Here is a 23,073-nt window from a genome sequence, read left to right as displayed (position 1 = left end):
GAAGATTTGGCTGCTACTTCACCCCTTGGATCAGTTTCTAGTCACCCATCAGCTTTAGGCGAACATCCATTACCTGTGTTTCATGCATGTTTTAGAGTAGACTCTTCTGCTGAGTATATGGAGAAGGGTGACCAGTCTTCCAGTTAGGGTGCTGGACTGGGACTTGGGAGATCTTAGTTTATTCCAAGTTCCATAAACAGCTATGGGGTTGCATGGAGATCATAACGCATAAGATAAGGGTATTTTTATATATATAATTTTGCAATTTACCTTTTAATACTCTATAAATTACTTAAATAATTTATACTTTTTTCCTAAATTTTATGTGAAGAACATTGTGTATAGGCTGACATTTGAGTAGCATAATTACTATCTGCTGTCATGCTGTCAGAGGAAGAGAGATTTCACACAGTTGGGTAGAAATATAATTGTCAAAGTGACAAAGAATGTTGGAGTAATTACCCACTTGACAATGCAGGGAACTCTTTGTATAACTTTTTCTAATTTCAGTGATTTACTGAACAAAAATTCTCATCAAATATCCTTTTGAACAATGACTTGATGTATAAGTATATATGGCGTGTGTGTCTTTATACACGTACATCATGAAATTTCACACTAGAGGGCCTTTCTTTCTTCCTCTGAGCTCTGAGAGAATTTTGGACTCCTTTTTATTCCCCCTTTCTCTTTTTCTAATTTGTCACCTTTCAGTATTTAGCAGAGCTTTGGAGATGTGGGTCTGGAGACGATTGCTTTATTGAGTCCAAGAAAGCAAAGTATCTGAAGACTCTTGGAATCCTAGAAGATTAGGGTTGGAAGAGACCTCAGCAGGTTGTTTAGTCCAACCTCCTGCTCAAAATAGGAACAACCTCAAATAAATCATCCCAGCCAGGGCTTTGTCAAGCCGGGCCTTAATATCCTCTAAGGATGGAGATTCCACTACTTCCCTAGGTAACCCATTCCAGTGCTTCACCACTCTCCTAGTGAAATAGTTTTTCCTAATAGCTGACCTCACCCACTGCAACTTCAGTCCATTGCTCCTTGTTCTGTCATCTGCCACCACTGAGAACGTCCTAGCTCTGTCCTCTGGAAACCCCCTTCAGGGTTGAAGGCTTCTATCAAATCCCCCCCTCCCTCTGCTCTTCTGCAGACTAAATAAGCCCAGTTCCCTCAGCCTCTCCTCATAAGTCATGTGCCCCAGCTCCCTAATAATTTTCATTGCCCTCTGCTGGACTCTCTCCAGTTTGTCCACATCTTTTCTGCAGTGAGAGGTCCAAAACTGGACGCAGTACTCCAGATGTGGCCTCACCAGTGCCAAATAGAGGGGAATAATCACTTTCCTTGATCTGCTGGCAGTGCTCCTACTAATGAAGCCCAACATGCCATTAGCCTTCTTGGCAACAAAGGTACACTGTTGACTCCTGTCCAGCTTCTCATCCACTATAATCCCAGGTCCTTTCCTGCAGAACTGCTGCTTAGCCAGTCAGTCCCCAGCCTGTGGCAGTGCATGGGATTCTTCCTTCCTAAGTTCAGGACTCTGCACTTGTCCTTGTTGAACCTCATCAGATTTCTTTTGTCCCAATCCTCCAATCTGTCTAGGTCACTCTTGACCCTGTATCTACCTCTCCCCCAGTTTAGTTTCATCCGCAAACTTGCTGAGGGTGCAATCCATCCCATCATCCAGATCATTAATGAAGATTTTGAAAGTTACCGGCTCCAGGACTGATCCCTGGGGTATTCCACTTGATATTGGCTGCCAACCAGACATCGAGACATTGATCACTGTCCATTGAGCCGGACAATCTAGCCAGCTTTCTATCCACCTTATAATCCATTCATCCAATCCATACTTTTTTAACTTGCTGGCAAAAATAGTATGGGAGACTCTATCACAAGATTTGCTAAAATCAAGGTATATCACGCCCACCGCTTTTCCCCATATCCACAGAGCCAGTTATCTCCTCATAGAAGGCAATCAGGTTGGTCAGCCATTCTAAGAACTCAAGAGCCTCTTGATTTTTGGAGTCGATCATACCACAAGCCTTGGCAGTCTTCTAGCCAGATTGGAGCACATATGCAATTCCTGAAAGAGCACAGGTGACTCGTACTTCCTGATACTGGTGGGGCACCCAGCCTGGGGCCACTGCGCTCACCCCTCCCCACCAGAGTTACATTCAGCTGCTCTCCCTGGCAGCCGGATCTGGGTGAGCAGTGGGAGGGAGCCATTTCTCACGGCGGTTGAAGATGGCTGCTCCAGGTCGCTGCTCTGTGCAGCCAGTACCAGGTTTACAATGGCATTGTGGTGCCGGGCCCACACTCAGAAGGAGACCCAGTACTTCCCTGCTTCCCCTCACCTGTGCTCTGCCCCAAGGCCCCACCCGCACTTGCTCCTCTTTGTTCCCTGCCCCCAAATGAGTGGTGGGGGGAAGCGACCAAGCGTGGGCAGAGCAGGGAGTGGGGCCATGATCCTGCCACCGGAGCCCACAAAAGATTAATCCAGCCCTGTGTGCAGTACAGCAGCTGCCTGAGGGAGAGCCCATCTGGGGCAGCAGCCCACTCCCCTACTGAGCCTAGCTGCCAGGGACAGGGGCTGAGCTAGCTAGAGCCCTCTTTCCCCCTTTCCCGGCTTGTTTGGTCCCTGTCCCCAGCAGCTGGGCCCAGGTTGGGACACTGCCCTAGCCAGGCTCTTTCAGGTAGCCGCCACACTGCATGGAGGAGTGACCTGGAACAGCGTGCATGAGAAGCAGCTGGGCCCATCCCTTCTGCTTCCTGCCTGGGCCCAGCTGCCAGGGACAGGGGGCGAGTATGCCAGAGGGCAGGTGCAGCAGAAGAAGGGATCACCTCTCCCTGCCTCCCTCCTGCAACAGGCCAAGCAGAAATCTGGGGCGGGAGGGGCAGTACGCATCACCACAGCAAAAGAGCATTCTTCTAAATAAAAGATAAAAATCCTCAAACCCCAAATTGTTTGCCTCCTTTTTTTCACTTTTGTAACTACCACTGTGATTATAGCTGTTTACAAACAAAAAGCTAATAACGAATATGACTTAAAAAGTAAGATTGCCCAAGTTTTCAATGCTCAGTAAATAGTGTCATAACAGAATAAGGCAAAAACTTGCACTTAACAGAATTAAGCTTGGAAGGATTAGACTTTTATTGGTAAGTGTCAATAATGTTAGATTTCACCATATATATGCAAACTGACAAAAAAAATTCCATCATAATAAAAATGTATAGATAAAGTAAGAAAAATGCTGCTTGAGGATTTACTAGAGTCTAATTTAAGGGTATTTGTATTGTATATTTTGACATAGGATATTGGCAATTTGTGTGTTAAGAGTTGTGCAGCTTTAACTTTTTGAATCTCAACACCTATTATCATTAAGCAATTGTCTGACCCTCTCCCCCCCCATAATTTCCTGCAGTTTTAAAATGTAAACTGAAAAAAATGCTTAAGCATATATATAGAAGCTATCAAAATTATATATAAAAAGATTGCTAAGTTTTCACGTGATGTATTGCAGAATAGGAAATTGCTAATGGTGCAGTAAAAGTTTATTATATACTAGAGATCACTGTACATGGTGGTTTTACTTTAAAACTTGAGAGAAATAAAATCAAGATTTGACTTGTCATAAAACATTTTATTATCTCTTTGGAGGAAATAGGTTATGAAATATAGGGCTTGAAAGAGTGCATTTTATTGATGGAAATGACTAATATTCTTTGAATGCCATACCTTTTGTGTGGATGAAAAAAGTAGTCTGTCGTGATTATAATGGGTGATATAAGTGTTCCATTGCAGGCAGAATGTTGCTGGGCTGATACCTGTTGTTGTGCTTTGTATTCAGAGAAAAATATGGGGCATTTTTAGTAGTCCCCTATAACTTTGTGGTTTAGAACTAGAATGAAAAGTAACTTTTCATAAAGAATGGTTAAATTTTAAAATGTCATACTGTCACTTTTGTTAATGGAGAAAGTATGGGGGGTTTTTGGTTTTTTCTCCCAGTCTTAAGCAGCATGCTTCCTCATACTTTTTTTAATAGCTTAATTGCCAGTTTGTGACCCCTGGGTAAAGCCCTAGTAAACAGGTTTGCATAGGGGCTCTGAAGGGATCAAATGGTGGAGACTTCCATCCTTATTCTTTCTCTGAATGCCAGTTCAGGAATGTGACTCCCACTATTTTAGTCACATGGGGTTCTTTCCATGTCTTAGGGGATGTCATCATGATTAAAGACAAACAAAATAATCACACTTATGAACTGATTATTTTCTTTAAAGAAAAAACCAAAATACGAACAACAATGTTTTGTACTTACAATCTCTTTTGCATATCTCTGTGGAGAGCTTTCAGCAGATTACTCCTTTGACAGCGTTGGCTCTCCTTTTGGGGGAGAGGTGGGGTGGAAACTCATCTCGAGGTAAGTTAAGACCAAAGTATATTCTTTCCAAAGTCAGTATTGAGTAGGGTGACCAGATAGCAAGTGTGAAAAATCAGGACGGGAGTGGGGTGGTGCCTATATAAGAGACAGCCCCAAATATTGGGACATCTGATCACCCTAGTAGTGAGTCTTGTCTCAGTATATCCTAAATTCTTTTAGTTATCTATAGATGGGGACAGGATTTTTTTTTTTTTTTTTTAAAGGCTGGTGAATCCTATTTGGTTTAAAAACTGTTTATAAATGGGGAGAGGTAAGTAATCTTAACTACATCCTGTGAAACACAAGAGGTTTTTAACTCCGTTACCTAAAAGAAGCTATTCAAGGTAAGGTCTTGAGAGAAACAAATCAATGACTATTAAGGATCTTAAGTTCCAATTAAATCCCACTATTTCTGTTTACCAAGATTAACCCATGAATCCTCACAAGCAATATATTATCTAAACAATCTGGTGTTTAACAAGAGAAGCTGTTAATACTTTAAATTATAATAGTATTTCAATATCCCATTGAAATTATTACAGGAACGATTTAAATGTAATCCCTTGGCTGAGCTTTTGCAAACTCCCCCTCACCAATGATGATGTATTCCAGAGGTAGTGCTGGGCTGTAATGGAGCTTCCTTTTGATGCTGTGTTATGACTACGTTTTTTTTTTTTTTAAGCTGCCGTGTTGCTGCTGCTGTTGCATTTAGAGATGAGACTGAGGGCTGGTCTACACTACTGCTTAAACAACGAGGAGTTGTTGTGGCACCTTAGAGACTAATAAATTTATTTGGGCATAAGTTTTCGTGGGCTATAACCCACTTCATCAGTTGCATGGAGTGAGAAATACAGTAGGCAGGTATAAATATACAGCACATGAAAAGATGGGAGTTGCCTTACCAAGTTGGGGAGCCAGTGCTAACTAGGCCAATTCAATCAGGGTGAATGTGGCCCATTCCCAACAGTTGACAAGAAGGTGTGAGTATCAACAGAGGGAAAACTACTTTTCGTGGTGACCCAGCAATTCCCAGTCTGTATTCCGGCCTAATTTGATGGTGTCAAGTTTGCAAATTAATTCCAGCTCAGGAGTTTCTTGTTGAAGTGTGTTTTTTTTTTATTTTAAGTTTTTTTTTTTTTTTGGTTGAAGAATGGCCACTTTTCAGTCTGTTGCTGAGTGTCCAGGGAGAGTAAAGTGCTCTCCTATTGGTTTTTGAGTGTTACAATTCTTGATGTCAACAATTTCCCCTCCACCATCAATCTCAGCCTGGACCAGTCCACACAAGAGATCCACTTCCTGAACACTACAGTGTAAATAAGCGATAGTCATATAAACACAACCCTATACCGGAAACCTGACCGCTGTACTTACCTACATGCCTCCACCTTTGATCCAAGACACATCACACGATCCGTTGTCTACAGCCAAGCTCCACGATACAACCACATTTGCTCCAATCCCTCAGACAGAGACACACACCAACAGGATCTCTATCAAGCGTTCTTAAAATTGCAATACCCACCTGGGAAATGAAGAAACAGACAGCCAGAAGGGTACCCAGAAGTCACCTACTACAGAACAGGCCTAGCAAAGAAAGTAACAGAACGCCACTAGCCATCGCCTTCAGCCCCGAACTAAAACCTCTCCAGCGCATCAAGGATCTACAACCTATCCTGGAGGACGATCCCTCACTCACAGACCTTGGGAGACCGGCCAATCCTCGCTTACAGACAGCCCCCTGCCCCCAACCTGAAGCAAATACTCACCAGCAACTACACCCCACACAACAGAAACCAATCCCTGCAACAAACCCTGTTGCCAGCTCTGTCTGCCTATCTATTCAAGGGACACCATCATAGGACCTAGCCACATCTGCCACACCATCAGGGGCTCGTTCACCTGCACATCTACCAATGTGATATATGCCATCATGTGCCAGCAATGCCCCTCTGCCATGTACATTGGCCAAACCAAATAGTCTCTACGCAAAAGAATAAATGGACACAAATCAGACATCAAGAATTGTAACATTCAAAAACCAGTAGGAAAACACTTAACTCTCATTGGTCACTCAATAACAGACCTAAAAGTGGCAATTCTTCAATTAACAGCAGGATACCAAGGGAGGAAAAATAACTTGTGTAGTGGTAATGAGAGTGGCCCATTTCAAACGGTTGACAAGAAGGTATGAGTAACAGTAGGGGGAAATTAGGTTTAGGTTTTGTAATGACCCAACCACTCCCAGTCTTTATTCAGGCCTAATGTGATGGTGTCCAGTTTGCAAATTAATTCCAGTTCTGCAGTTTCATGTTGGAGTCTGTTTTTGTTGTTGAAGAATTGCCACTTTTAGGTCTGTTATTGAGTGAGAGGGCGGCAGAGGGGCATTGCTGGCACATGGTGGCATACATCACATTGGTAGATGTGCATGTGAACGAGCCCCTGATGGTGTGGCTGATGTGGTTAGGTCTTATGATGGTGTCCCTTGAAAAGATATATGGACAGAGTTGGCACCGGGGTTTGTTGCAGGGTTTGGTTCCTGGGTTAGTGTTTTTGTTGTGTGGGGTGTAGTTGCTGGTGAGTATTTGCTTTAGGTTGGGGGGCTGTCTGTAAGCGAGGACTGGCCTGTCTCCCAAGGTATGGTACAGCAGCATTATCATTTATGCCAGTATAGATCATGATCCCCACTCCTGAAATGCTTTTGGGGGACCATCCTGGTGAATGTATCACTACTATCTTTCTGGTCTGTCCTTGGACTTATTAAAAAAGGCTATCTTCTGCTTCCTAGTCATACAAATCAGTGTAACATCCTCCAAAGTAATCACTGCCTAAAGAGGCTTAAAGGCAATCACTATATAGCTCTTCTTTCACTGCCACCATTCACCAGTCCATTGCTTGTCATTTGCCTGACACCCACTGCCCCTGGATACTGGACCTTGTAAAGCAACAGCACATGCTGCCTGTCTAAAATCGGGACAATCACCCAACTCTGAAAATATCCCATAATTACAACAAGGTTCATCATAATAGGGTTCCTAGACACGGGGGGGGGGGGCGGAGTGAAAAACGACCCATGATGACAGGTCTTCCAAGACAGGGAATAAGCTCTGGGGGTGGTGTTCCAAAAGAGTGGGGAAAATTTATCGTTGCTGTCATGGAAACTGAACTTTATAAGAATGAGAGCTATTTGTTAAAATTCATATCTTTCACAGCTCCTGCATCTGAAATTCCAAGACCTTTCAGGACAGGCCCCTTATCTACATCTGGGCAGTTTGCCAATCTCCATGGAATAAAATGCAGGACAAGGGAAGAAATGTTTACAGATTTTCTCATCGTCTCTCAGAAAAGATCTGAAAGCACTGAGTACTGGAAGGATCTTTCACTGTAGGAAAAGGATAGGCAGCTGAGCAGAGACACGTGCCAACAGAACCTCACAATGACCCATAAGATCATTGACCTTTACCGGGACACTGTTGAAATGGACTCATATTCAGATACAGAATGGTCTGCTGGAGAGAGTGCTGCTATGCGTGCCTACCCAGTACAGCAAGCTCAAGCAGGACAACATCCCAGTTAGGCACTAAAACGTTGGCCAACACTAGTTACTGGAACAACAGCACTTCTCTGGACATGCTTGTAACCAGAAGCCATTCCCTTCCCAAAGGCTACACCTTCCCAGGACACACCCAAGAATCGCCATACTGGGTCAGACCAGTGGTTCATCTAGCCCAGTATCCTGTTTTCAGACGGGGCCAGTGCCAGATGCTTCAGAGGGAATGAACAGAACAAGGCAATTTATCAAATGATCTATCCCTGTGTCCTCCAGTCCCAGGTTCTGATAGTCAGGGGGTTGCATCCCTGACCATGTGGGCTAATAACCACTGATGGACCTTGTGACCCAGTGTGCCTAGGGCTGCCCTCACTGGAAATGCCGAGGTCCAGACAGGCTGCAAAAGGGAGAGCAGATATTCCCTAGACTGGTGGGTAACACTGAAATTAATCTCCCCAACCAGTCACAAACTGTGCTTCTGATCCCCGCACTGGTTATCAAGAAGCAAAAAAGGTTGCGGGAGGGTGGGAAGAGAAATCACACTGCCCCCTTACTGCATTCCAGTTTTCTGGCTCCCAATAACACCTAGGTCCAGTACAGTGAGAAGTTACTTAAACTCTGTTCACATACACAAAATGTTCTTCTGACCCCAAAGGGTCAACCATGTTACCAGGTCCGTATATGTTTGGATCTTACCCAAAATACCATTCTGTCAGCCAATCCTTTAGTGCCTAAAACTAAAGGTTTATTATAAAGAAAAAACAAGAAGAGAGATGTTAAATAGCAAAGCAATCACATACATACAAAGACTTAGAAGTCCATATATCAGGTTCTTAGCAGTATTGGTAAATATGCTGGCTTGAAAGTCCCTCTGGAACACATCCACAGCTTGGATGGGTCATTCAGTCCTTTGTTCAGAGCTTCTTTTGTAGAAAAGTTACTCCAGAGGCAAGAAGCAGGACTGAAGACAAAATGGAGATGATGCAGCTGTCTTTTGTAGTCTTTTGCCATACAGCTTGTATTTCCAAACCCAATCTGCACAGTCCATGACCTGGAAGCCTTAGAGTTCTGTCCATAGGTATGCCCCTGCATGCCTTGCTGAGTCATAAGGTGTAGCCCTTGCTTTTTCTCAATGGGTCAGTTGTATCGCTGATATCTCTTGATGAGTCATCAGGCAGCCTATGCAATGCTGAAGCCAATCTATTGGGGGTGTCAGCCAGATGTACAGCACAAGTTTGGAACTACAGACATATGTATAACTTTACAATACAAAGGTGATACAAACCCATAAACAAGATTATCATACTTGGCAAATTATAACATGCTGTATAAGGCAAAAATATCTGGCACAACTCATTACAATATTGGTATTCATAATATCCTAAAGTGTCCCCCAGCTTCTATACAGCATCACAGACCTATCCTCCATGGACTTATCCAATACTTTTTTTTGAACCCACTTACACTTTTGGTTGTCACAACATCCCCTGGCAAGCTCCACATGCTGACCATGCATTGTGTGAAGATGTACTTCCTTCTGTTTGTTTTAAACCTGTTCCCTATTAATTTCCTTGGGTGACCCATAGTTCTTATGTGATGGGGTAAATAACACTTTTTCTCCACACCTTTCATAATTTTATAGACCTCTATCATGTCCCCCGCCTTTAGTAGTCTCTTCATATGGAAGCTGTTCCATACCCCTAATCATTTTTGTTGCCCTTCTCTGTATCTTTTTCCAATACTAATAATCTTTTTTGAGATGGGGCAACTAGAACTGCATGCAGTATTCAAGGTGTGGGCATCCCAGGGACTTTTATAGCTGCATTAAGACATTTTCTGTCTTATCTATCCCTTTCCTCATGGTTCCCAACATTCTCTTAGATTTTTCAGCACCCACTCGCCACACTCCTTCCTGTCCAGGGATTGGAGCGGCCGGGGCCCTGGCACCCCGCTACTCCGGCCCACTGTGAAGCAACATGCGTTGCTGCTGCTGTGTGCCTTTGCTTGCTAGCCCCCGGGAGCAGCATGTGATGCAACGCCCCTTTCTCCCAGCCTCCCTCTCTGCACCATCCCTTCTCTTCGAGACCCCGCCCCCACCCTGCACTTAGTCCCCACCCTCACACTGCCTCTTCCCTGCAAGACCTTGCCCCCACCCCGGTTGCTAGCCCTTGTGAGATGGCTTGCTGCTGCCAGTGCAAACACAGATACAGGTAAAAGATGGCTAGTGGATCCCGGTTCAGATTGTGGGTTGATCATTTTTGTATCCGCGCAGGGCTCTACCCATCCTTTCTGTACAAGATCCTCCTTTTCTAAAAGGCTCCTCCATTTCTGATAAACCTAGATCCCTCCTCTGAACACCATTGTCTCATCCACACATTGAGACCTTGAAGTTCTTCCTATCTAATGGGCCCTTTATGTGGAACTGGAAGCATTTCAGAGAATGCTACCATGGAGGTCCTGGACTTTAATCTCTTATCTAGCAGTCTAAAATTGGACCCCAGGACCTGTCTCCTACCTTTTCCCTGTGTCAGTACTATCTACTTGTACCATGACTACCAGCTCCTCCCCAGCACTGCACATAAGTCTGTCTGGATGTCTCGAGAGGGCCACAAACTTCAAACCCAGCAGGCAGTTAACCGTGTGGTTCTCCTGGTCATCACCAACACAACCATCTATATTTCTAATAATCGACTCCCCCGCTACTATTACCGGTCTCTTCCTAATAACAGGGGTCACTTGCCCTGGAGGGGTATCCTAAGTGTGAGAGGATACCATGACATCATCTGGAAGGAGGGTCCCAACTATAGGATCATTTCTCTCCACTCCAGCTTGATGATTCATTCTCTGAGATTTTTATCCTCCTCAGCAGCACAGAAGTTCTTAGATGGTGGGAGGGACGGCTTTACTGTGTCCTGGACAGTCTTGTCTGTGTACCTCTCGGTCTCCTTTAGCTCCTCCAATTCAGCTCCTGTGGTCTGAAGAGCTTGTACTCCATCTCTGAGGGCCACGATCTGCTTGCATTGAGTGCACACACATGCCACCAGCCCGCAAGGCAGGTAATCATACGTGCTGCATTCAGTGTAATAAAGTAGATAGCCCCCACTCTGCCGATCGACTTCTGCCTGCATTATTTTACTCTTGAAGGGGTTTATTTTTGTTCGGTGTTTGTGTGAGGTTTGTTGTTGTGTGTGTTTAGTTTTTGTGGGTGATGGTGGTGGGAGAGTTATTGGCCTAACAGTTTAGAGAATTTTCATTAGGTGGGTCTGGCTCCCATGCTCTCCTGTTTGCTGCTTCTGTTCTCTAGCTTCTCTGGTTGCTTATGAGCTGGCTTTTAAAATCCCTGTTGCCCCCTTTTCAAGGGATCCTAAAGGGATTAGGGTTTAAAGGATAGTAGTAGTAGGCTAATTAGGAAGCTCTCAGCCTTGCCTACCAGGCTGCTAGGCTCAGCACACAATGCCCCAAACAGACCATGCTATAAACTTCAACCAAGCAGGCGCACAGCAAGCAAGCAAGTTCACAACTACAAACCAATTAACAGACAACACACTCACCCTAAGGGTTACATAGTTATTTCTCCTTCACCTAGAGAACTCCATGGCAAGACTCCCCTGTTTGCTGCTCCTGTTTGTTAGCTGAGCACAGGGCACCAAGAACAGCAAGTTTTAGGAGGCCTATTTTGAACCCTTCAGCCCACCCCAAGCCATTCCCCCATGGCATTCCAAAAGCCCAGTGGCCAGCCATCAATGCCATGCAGCACTCCTCACCCACCACAGGGTCCTGTGGCCAGTCCGCAAGGCAAAGTGACAAAGAAGACAGCACATCTACACGTGACTGTGAACATTGCTTCTGCAATGTGTATGTGCACTTGGCGATTGGACTCTTAATTAAGATTGTGCTCCGCTCTTCTTGAGCTTCTGTTGTTTTTTATGTTAGCAAAATTGCACACTTCTATTGACTTAGTTTTAGAAATTGCACTATTTCTGAAATAATCTTTTTGTTCAAAGGTGACTACAGTTTCATGAAAGCACTTCCCATACATAAAGTATGTTAAAAGAAAAGGAGTACTAGTGGCACCTTAGAGACTAACCAATTTATTTGAGCATAAGCTTTCGTGAGCTACAGCTCACTTCATCGGATGCATTTAGTGGAAAATACAGTGAGGAGATTTATGTACACACAGAACATGAAAAAATGGGTGTTATACACACTGTAAGGAGAGTGATCACTGCTGGTAATAGCTCATCCACACTTTGCTATACTAATCGTCTTTGAGGATGTTGCAGGATGGGCCAAATAGCCATAAATTATATGTAAATTGTTTGGGGTTTTTTGCAGATGCAGACACCATGACAGTAATGTCAGTTAGTAATTCTAGGGCATCAAAATAATTTGTATTTGTCAATTGTAAGTAAAAGACGTAACTTCTCTATTTGAAAAGTGAAGCCTAAAGTGCAGCTTTTTGATTGTGAAAGCTTGCTTGATCAGTTTCAATTGTCTTGGTAATTTATTTAAACTATAATACAGAAAAAAGTCACAATAACTATTCAGCATTTCCTAAACATATGAAAGTTAGGTTACAAACACTTGGTAACTAATAACCTGCATTCCTGTTATAATTCTGGATTTTCATTTAAATTATGTTAGAGAACACCAAACAGGCCCCCCACCCCCAAAAATAGAATTTTTAAATTGCTCAGACTTTCACACATGAAAATCATACAGTTTTGCTAATCCATTGTCCTGAACCTGGCTGGGTACTTTGGGTAGAGCTTGGTTCTGATTGTCCTGATGTTGTATTGACTGGTTGGTAAATATTTTATTTGCTCACAAAGTCTTTTATTTAGTTATTTTTTTAAATGGGGAAAATCGGAGAATGGAAGTAAACTTTGACAGTCAGGAAAAAAAATCTAAAAATAACAATAGGGAATCTTTTGACATTTTGGAAGGTATTTTAGACACAATTCTAGCAAATCCTAAAGGAAGGGAGAATGAGCGAATGAAACAGGCTGGCTAAGATTATTTTTCATAGGCAAAGTTTTTTTTCCCTAAGCTCTGTTCTGGTATGGTGGAATGAAGCCCACCTGGATTCTTTTATAATCTCCCACAAACTTCTTGACTGCCATAATCTATCGGCCTGGATTAAAAATAGATTCTTTCCACTTTCATTGGGTAGCTATTTCAGTCTGTCATGAGCCAGTGAAATCTCCTGGAATCCACTGTGCATCTTGTATTTATATATTTCCTCTTTGGGGAAACAGTTAGCTTCTTTGGGGATAAAAATCCTCACTGGTTCTTTTAAATAATGGAAGAAACTGAAAATCTGAAAGTTTCTGCTGCATTGGAAATCCTTATGATTGCTATACCGCTGAATGGAAGGAATGAGATACTATACTTGGTTCTCCCTATTTATTTATTTATTTATTTTTAATAAGTCTTTCTTCAGATTTTCAACTTCCTGTATGAATTCATGTGGCAAGGTCAGGAGGTGAAGTGGCAAGTCAAATAGCAAATGCGCTCTGGAAATCAGGCTTGAATTTTCTAGACCTGGGCAGATCCTCAGCTGATGTAAATGGTCAGTTGCATTTGTAGGTATGATGGTTTCATTTTGCCACCTGATTTCACTCACTCTGGCATTTTAGGCATATGAGGTGGGAAGAACACGTAAGACTGATATTTGTGGTTTTAACTTTTTAAAGAGATTATATTTTAAAAGAAAAAGAGAAGCAAAGATCTTTTATTTCTTAAGTTTTAATTTCTAGGTTTTTTATTTTTTATCTAGATTTGAGCTTTGTATGGAGAAACTGCATATCTATCCTTATGATTAGTAATCAGATGGCACATTACACATAGTTTAAAAAAAATTCTTTGCATGCAAAGTGTGTGTGTCAGTCACACTAAGGCTGTAGAGCAAACAGCCAGTTGGCATTTTGCTCATGCGGTAGAGGCTCATGCACTAAACTCCAGAGATGCCGACTTCGATCCTGCCCGCCCGCTGACGACCAGGGTCTGTCAGTGTTACACAAGCACTATTCAGTCTTGGAAGAAATGCTGTGTGTGTTTGTTTTGGGGGAGCTATTGCAAACAGCAGGAGAGTTTGCCCTTTGCCTTAATCAGACTAATCAATTGGACGAACCATGCAAGGGTGTTTTTTTGGCTCAGATTTCTGAAAGAGGGAATTTGCTACATGCTGTTTTATCACCAGTATTCAAGGACTGGTGTGTTTATATACTGCAAGTAAAACAAGTTGCAATAAGAAAATACTTAAACTTCACATCAGTGATTGCTCCTCCAATGGAAAACCAACTGTCAGGGCCCCAAAATCTGCTATTGGTTGGCATAGGACTGGGGTTCCCAAGTTTTTGCCAGCACGACCCCATTTTAATGAAGACTTTCCTGCTGGGACCTCAGACACATACAAGTTGCCATTTTGAAGAGCAACATGGCATCCTTTGCACAGCATGACCTTGCACGCACTGTACGTGAGAGGTCACGCTGCATAGAGGATGCCATTTTTCTCTACAAAATGGCTTCCTACACACAGTGTAGGACCCTGTACATATGGTGCATGTGAGGTTATGCTGTTATGCTGCTTGATGCCTGTATCCTCCAGGCATCATGATCTCTCACTCACTGTATGTGCAAGGTCACGGTGTACATAGCAAAATGGTGTCCTTTGCATAGTACGGATCATTGCAATCCCATCTGGTGATGGGGGTCACTACCCACAGTTTGGGAACTGCTGGCATAGGAGCAATGGTTTTCTAGAACAAATGGAAATAAATTTAAAATTGCTGTAAAGCATAGCTTTACTGTACAGGTTCTCGCTCTGTCTTTGCTTCTTTTTATTCATGAAGTGTATATGGCCGTGTCTAGTAAAAAACCATTGTTGCTACCTGCACTTGAATTTTTAGCTCTCTTTGGACCCTGCCTTTGAGTTTGTGAAGTACACTGGGACCCTACTTACAGTTTAGAGGTCTGGGCGCTATTGCAATATGGTAGTTTTAAAAAAAAAAAGACAAAACTAAATCTTTATCTATGCACTGGTTTCAAAGCAAGGTAAGCTGCACCAGTGCAAGTCACTTTTTGTGCAAGTGCAACACATCTACACTAGGGGCTTGTATTGGTGCAGTTCTCTGGTGCAGCTGTACCAGTGCACTAACAGTGGTAACAGAGCTTGAGATGTATCTAAAATGTTGGGAATGTGTCCTTGTTTCTAACAATCCATATTCTTTACCTATATTTTTGTGTCTTCTGCCTTCTGATTAAGGTCAGATCACCTGGTTTGGCTATGAAAGCCCTCGTAGCTTCTGGGACTATATCCGAGTAGCTTGCCGTAAGGTTTCACACAATTGCATCTGCAGCATTGAGAATATGGAGAATGTCAGTTCTTCTAGAGCAAAGGTAAGAAATAAAATGTCAAGGTGGCTGCAAATTACCATTTATTGTATGTACATGTTAATCTTTATTTTTGTTCCCAACAGGAAAATATAACTGACTAAGTTTATCCTGTAAAATCCTTCAAAGTTTTGTTTTTTTTGTTTTGTAACTATCTAGTTATTACAAATCCTTGCCATGTAAATAGCAGAAACAGAATGATGATCATTACAATAGTGAGCTTTTCTTTTTTGTTTAGAGAAAAATAATGTAGGAATATAAATCTCATCAAATCTTTCTATTTAACAGAGTGTTTATCATATAACAGGTTGAGCCTGTTCACACCATCCAAAACGTATTGTTTCTGGTGGTTTTTATTGAGTGAAACTACTGACTCTACTCATATTTATCAAATCAGGCATGTCTATCAAATATTAATATTTTTTAGAAAAAGACGTGTGCTGTTTTTTTCCTGCAGGTTAATGTACTTTTGTCTGAGTCCTGAATATATGGTACCCAAATATCAAAGTATCTTTGTCCTCTTTTTAATTTTTCAATAACATCCTCCCATTTATTTTGGAACCGTTCTTCTCAATCTGGGCTATTTTTCTTTTAAAAGTGAAAGGCTATCAGTTATCTAGTGGCTACTAGCAGATGAGAGATTAATTCTTCATTTCTTTGTGACAGTTTCCTCTAGGAAGTCCCAGGAGGATTACCAGAGGTATTAAATACACCATAATAATTTTTGGGAAGTTTGGTTATGAAGTGAATCCCAATATTCTCTGGACTTGTCCACTCTGTGCATAAAAATCTCTTCTTTTCAATTTTTATATATAAATAAAATAATTTTTAACCTGATTGGCATACGATTGAAACAATATTTTAAAGAAATTTTCTGTTATCATGCTACACGCTGAGGTTGCAGGTCCTGTTTCGCAGATCAAAACACATTTCTTTGGGGGTAATTTGTCTGTACAAATCCTTCTTCCTCTGTCATATGGGGACATTTCTTTGTTGGGAAAGTTGTCTGCAAAGTTTGATAATGTTTTCTTCCCAATTGACCAGAAGCCAACATTTCTATTAAAGTCAATTTCTGTATAAAAACCACTTTTCTAGAAAGTGGAGAAAATAATATCTAACTTGAAAGTTCCTTAGGAGAGTGGGCCACTGTGTTATCTCTCTGCCACAGCAAGAGTGAGCTTTGTTGGAGATTAGATACTGTGTGTCAGCTCCCAGCCACCCCAGGGTGTCTTCTGAACCAGCAAACTTCTTGAGACTCTACCAGTCTTAGCCTTGCGGGTAACAATCAATGAACTCCAGCCCCCAAGCACCTCAGAGTTGTCTCTCTACAATGTACAGACCCTATCACTTTGCATTCACTGAAGATATTTGCTGCTGTTTTAAAGAGTTAGGGCATTACAGCTTAGTAACTTAATTGCGGTAATGAACCCTTCCCTTCAAGCACAACTGACTTGGTTTGAAGGAAAAATAGAACAAGTTTCTTAACAAAAAGATATAGGATAAGTCAGGGGTAGGCACCTATGGCACGCATGCCAAAGGTGGCACGTGAGCTGATTTTCAGTGGCACTCACACTGCTCGGGTCCTGGCCACTGGTCCGGGGGGCTCTGCATTTTAATTTAATTTGAAATGAAGCTTCTTAAACATTTAAGAAACCTTATTTACTTTACATACAATAATAGTTTAGTTATATATTATAGACTTATAGAAAGAGACCTTCTAAAAATGTTAATGTATTACTGGCACGCGAAACCTTAAATTTGAGTGAACAAATGAAGACTCGGCACACCACTTCTGAAAAGTTGCCGACCCCTGCAGTATAGGGTGGTGTTTATGTGACCATCACTTATTTGCACTGTAGTGTCCAGGAAGTGGACCTCTTGTGTGGACTGGTCTAGGCTGAGATTGATGGTGGGGTGGAAATTGTTGAAATCCAGATGGAATTCAAGGGCTTTCTTCCTGTGGGTCCATATGATGAAGATGTCATCAATGTAGCATAAGTAGAGGAAGGGTGCTAGGGGACTGAGGAAGCGTTGTTCTTCTTCGAGTAGTGTCCCTATGGGTGCTCTACTTTAGGTGTCTGTGTGCCCCTGCACCTCTAATGGGAGATTTTTGGCAGCAGTGTCCTGTTGAGCCCGTGCATGTGCTCTTCCTCCCTCATGGTCTGCCTGGAGGCTATTTAGCACTCACTCCATGGGCGAACCCCCCTCACTTCCTTCTCTACTGCCTTTGGCCTCTGACCAGTTGTCCCTTCCTTATTTGTGTCATTAGCATAAGTAGTAGTTGTTTTGTTACCTTTGTTCTCCCTAAAAGTATTCAGGCTAGTTTTGTTTTATTTTATTTTATTCCTTTGGTTTAAAAAGAAAAGAGAAAAAGGAAAAGAACTTCTTTCCTTCCCTGTCTGGGGGCATTCCACCCCCCCCCCCGGCATCTAGTAGACTCATAATTATTTTCTTTTTCAATTACCAAAAAAAAAAAAAAAGAAAAGAAAGATGCTGTTCTTCTACATATTCCTCCCTGCTAGAGGATGACAACCCCCTGCCCAGGGGCTTGCCTGGCTCTCTCTGCTCCAAGCGGTGCCTCTCCTGCCAGGAGTCAGTTCCTGTAATGGCCAGACACTCGCTGTGCCTGGGAGACCCTCACAGAAGTGCTTTACCTGCCACACTGAAAACTGCAGGCTCACAGGAGCTGGGAGCAGAAGTAAAAATTCCTCCCTATAAACACTTCAGTCTGCAGGGGACTCCGGTGGGTGTTGACCCCAGATCATCCCCGGAGCCTTCACTTCAAAACGGGTCGAGTGGTGAAGAGGGGGAGAGAGACAGAGAGGGGGGGGAAAAAGCCACCAGCAGACTCCCCCTGGAAAGGCTCTTCCAAGCAACTGGCCAGCCAGAGGGGTGTTCCCCAGTTTGGCCATCTCGGTATCGACCCCCGAGTAGCTGGCCAGCCAGTGGGACTCCCCAGAGCGGCCACCTTGGTAGGACAAAAAGAAAAGGAGGACTTGTGGCACCTTAGAGACTAACCAATTTATTTGAGCATAAGCTTTCGTGAGCTACAGCTCACTTCATACATCCGATGAAGTGAGCTGTAGCTCACGAAAGCTTATGCTCAAATAAATTGGTTAGTCTCTAAGGTGCCACAAGTCCTCCTTTTTCTTTTTGCAAATACAGACTAACACGGCTGTTACTCTGAAACTTGGTAGGACAATACCAGCAGAGGAACCTCCTGCTGTGAGCTCAGCTGCCAGTTAGGCACCGGGGCTTCCTGCTGTGAGCTCAGCTGCAGCACTGTTCCACAGGGAAGCTCTGGAAGCTGAAACCTGAGAAGGGGCTTCCTGCTGTGAGCTCTGCCCTGCTCTGAGCTCTGCTCTTTTCATGGACAAGGGGCTTCTGTAAGCTCTGTGCTGCTCTGAGCTCTACTCTGGGCAACTAGTGCACCGAGAGGGGACAGTTACTGTTCCATCTCTAAAAGAGCGACACAGAGAAGTCCTGCTGTCAGCTCTGCTTCGGCACCCACACACCAGAGGCTTCCACCTTCCTGCTCTGAGGCAATGGTACCATCCCCTAAGGAGAGGGGACAGTTACCATACCATCTCTAAAAAAGCGGCATAGAGAAACCCTTTGGTGCCAGATGCAACAAAACTCCTATCTAGGAAGTGTTCTGCACCTTCCCAACCATTGATACTGACTACAGACACTCCTCTGGGGTTCTGGATGAGCCCATGGTAACACAGGTGCTTTGATACTCTGGAGGCCTGTGGCCTCAGTACCCAGGGAGAGATAATTACCATACCGACTTTAAAAAGTGGCACCAACAAACTTTTTGTACTGGGCAAAACTTTCATTTAGGGAGTGCTCTGCCCAACTATCGGTACTGACAATGTACCACGGACCCTTCTCTGAGGTACCAAATGAACCCATGATACCACATGAGCTCTGACACCCTGGAGACTTGATGATTGGGGAAGAACCACAATCCCCATTACTTGGTACCAGGACCCCGGTATCTGAGCACATCCCGGCACCCAGAATCGCTCTTAGCACTGGGCTGTATACTGCCAATACCCCAGTCAGCGGCACCCTTACCCACTGACGAATATGACGCTGGCCAGGAGGAGATCATTCCCTCCCACCACACTACAAGGGTCATCCCCAATTCCATCACGCCAACTGCCTGTGCCTGGCTTCCTGCCTCTCCCTCCCAAGGCCATATTGTAACTCTTTGTGTATATACACACATGGCTCCACCGTCTCCGGTGTCTCTCAGGGAGAGTCCACCAGATGGTTTGCTACAGCCTGGCACCTGAGCCAGGGCAGGAAAGCACCTGAGCCAGGACAGGAGAAAGCTTTTTCAGAACAGGAAAGAAGGGGGAAGGAAAAAAAAAACCTGAAGAGGAAGCTACCTCTTCAGCACACTTCTCATCTCTCCTAGATGAGACTGTGCTGCCCACACCTCATCACTAGGTGAAGATTTAAGAACTTTCTGAATCTTACCAAGAGGGTGGCAGACGAGCTGCAGATTCCTTTACAGGAGGTGGCAGATACACATCACAAGTTGGTGGAAATTCTGCATACTACCTTCTCACCTAGAACTATCCTCCCAATTAATGAGCTGATTCTAGATCCTACCAAAACCATCTGGCAGAGCCAGCCTCCATCACACCAACCAGCAACAATGTAAACAAAAAGAACCCTACATCTCTACCCAAAGAGGCAGACTTTGTTTTCAACATCCGCAACCCAACTCCATCATAGTGGATGTGGTTAATGCATAAAGCAAGCAACATAATGCCAAGTCAACTCCATATGATCAGGCTTCTCAAGATGGCGTATTCATCAACAACATTACTGTTTAGAGTCATAAATTACCAAACTGTCATGGCCAAAACAATTGTGTTAATCTTGGGAAACCCAGGATGTTTCTGAAACATTACTGGAAACACAAAAAGAACAGATTCAGATCATTCTTAGAGAAGGTCAGTTAATAGCCAGACCGGTCCTAGAGACACCACTGGATGTAGCTGTTACAGCTGCCCGCCCAGTCTCCATGACAGTGGTACTGAGGTGGGTTGTGGTTTTTTTGTTTGTTTGTTCGCTACACCTCTCTAGATTGCCCAAAGAGCTACAGACTTCCAATTTGAAGGGCCAAACTCTTTGCGGAGAAAACAGATTTTTCTCTCCACATCCTGAAGGATTCTCGGACTGCACTACGCTCCTTAAGAATCTACACTGTGGAACAGAAGAGAAGATATACCTTTCAACCACACCACAGATCACAATCTTCTCAATACTCACCATCTCTGTGCTGTTATGAGCCACAGTGTAAGAGGCCCACGTCTCAAATGTGAGAACAGTCTGCACCCCAGTCCATGACCTCTCAAACTGCCTCTTATAAGCACTTTGATGAGCTGGTCGGGGGCCTGAACAATGAAATCTTACAGCATCAGCTGCCATCTATACAGCTGTCACGCCACTTAGAAGTCACCTTACCTTACTTCTCAGCAGTTAGGACCAGCTCTAGAGGAAAGACTGATTTCTAGCCCTGAACCTACAGGGTGCCTACTTCCATATCTCAATACAGCCATCGTACAGGAGATTTCCTACTGCTTCCCTTTGGGGCAGGATCATTATAGGTACAGACTGCTTCACACCGGGTATTCTCCAAGATTCACTTCATTGTAGTGGCACACAAACCCTGGTACAGTGACTGGACTTTATCAGCACCAATCTGATGTAGTACAAGTGAGAGTGCTCCTCTCACTACCCACATTCATCACCCTGGGACACACATATCCCTAATATGCTGGGGAGCTCACCTACACAACAACAAAGTTCAGGACAAATGGCCTTCCACAGAAATGACCTTCCATATCACTCTTTTGGGGCTAAGGGCTGTCAGGAGTGCCTGTGCACAAACTCTGCCTTTCATCAAAAACAACACACAAAGGTTATGATGGACTTAATGTGGCCTGTATGTTTTGTATAAACTGCCAAGGAGCTGCCGGATCTCCTTCCCTCTGCAAGGCAGCATTCAGACTTTGGAACTGATGCACCTATCATAATGTGCTCATCTCAGCTATCTGTCTACAAGGGATACAGAACAGGATAACCAACAGTCTCAGTTGGAATTTTCTCATGACAGTGAGTGTATGCTGAATTCAGAGGTGCTTCAGGATATAGCCACCCTTTGGGGAACCCAGCCTATGGATCTCTTCGCTACTTATCAGAACAAGAAAGGTCCTTGTTAGTGCTCCAGGGCCGGCTTGGGGAAACATTCACTGGCAGTTGCCCTCATCTTCCCAGCGGACAGGGCCCACTTGTATGTCTTTTCCCAGTTTCCTACCCTATCCAAGATTCTATTGAAAATTCAACAAAACAAAGCGAGTGTTACTGTGATTGCCCCTCTTGACTATGACAATTCTGGCTCCCTTACCTGACGCAGATGGCAATATGCCCTCCTGTTCCTCTGACGTCAGCCCATTCCTCCCCCGCTCTTTCAAAACAATGGCTGACCCTTCACCCCAACCCATGGGTCCTCCGCCTCCAGGCTTGGATCTTTCTTTGTTCCAAGGCTTAGAAGCAGAATGCTCTGACAAGCTGATACACATGTTGCAACACAACCACAAGTTGATCATTCCACATACCTATCTACAAAATGGAAACGACTCCAAGTTTGTACCATTCCAAAGGGACAAACCAGACCTCATCTTTCCTCCCTTTGATTTTGCACTACATTTTAAACTCTCAGTTCCCTTAAGGTACATCTCATGGTGAAAATGGCTTCCCACTTGGAGTTTGCTCAACCACTAATGCGTAGATTCTTTAAGGGCATTGGGGCTCTCTTCCCCCATGTGACACCACCCGCTCCAGCCTGGGACTTTAATCTGTTCTGGGATTGGACTAGACCTCCCTCTGAGTCTAGGGCAACTTGTTCTCTCTTACACCTATCCATGACGACAGCATTTCTAATTGCTAAGCACATAGGAGAAATAGCGGCCCTGATGGCACACCCATCATTCATAGCCTTTATCTTTAAAAAAAAACAAAAACAAAACAAACACCTCTAAGGTCATATCCCAAGTTTCTCCCTACTTTTTCTGCACTTTCCATATGCATCAACAGATCCATCTCCCTGTTTTTTCCCAAAACCACATTGTGACAACTGGGAGACAGTTGTTCATATGCTAGATATTAGAAGGACATGAGCATCCTACTTGGACAGGACTAAGGACTTCCGGAAATCCCCTAAACTCTTCCTTTCATCCACAGAAAAATTCAAAAGCTGTGAAATCTCCTTAAAGACTATCCAAAAAGAGTCTCTAGTTGCATTAACCACTTAGCAAGGGCGCAACTTGCTCCCGTCCATACGCACTCCATGAGATCGGTTCCTACCTCAATTACATTCCATAGGGATACCTCTCTCTCCCCAATCTATAGAGCAATGTTTGGGGCCTCTGTCCATACTTTTGCAGAACATGCGATCACTGAAGATTTGGCCGCTGACACCATCTTTGATTCCACGGTACTCTCTGTAGTAAAAGACTCTGCACCGCAGTCCCAGCCTCCAGTGGTGGGTACTGCTCCGGAGTCACCTAAAGTGGAGCACCCATAGGGACACTACTTGATGATGATGATGATGAAGAAGTAGTTACTCACCTTGTGCAGTAACAATGGTTCTTCGAGATGTGTGTCCCTATCGGTGTTCCACAACCCGCCCTC

The 23,073-nt window shown here is 43.7% G+C and overlaps 1 protein-coding gene across 5 annotated transcripts in view; it reads left to right on the top strand.

Moving 5' to 3' along the window:
* Positions 1–23,073, top strand: part of RUNDC3B (RUN domain containing 3B) — a 147,258-nt gene that overhangs the window by 32,887 nt on the left and 91,298 nt on the right. For all 5 annotated transcript variants that reach the window (XR_012157565.1, XR_012157564.2, XR_012157566.2 and 2 more), the window contains exon 3: positions 15,233–15,366. Coding sequence is in view for 2 of the 5 variants with exons in the window: in XM_073334081.2 (XP_073190182.1) it covers positions 15,233–15,366 (134 nt within the window). In the remaining 3 variants the exon portion in view is untranslated. The remainder of the gene's footprint in view (positions 1–15,232; positions 15,367–23,073) is intronic.

This window comes from Lepidochelys kempii, chromosome 2, assembly GCF_965140285.1.
Source record: "Lepidochelys kempii isolate rLepKem1 chromosome 2, rLepKem1.hap1, whole genome shotgun sequence".
Classification (NCBI taxonomy): Eukaryota; Metazoa; Chordata; order Testudines; family Cheloniidae; genus Lepidochelys; species Lepidochelys kempii.
This window is presented reverse-complemented; position numbering and strand designations above follow the sequence as displayed.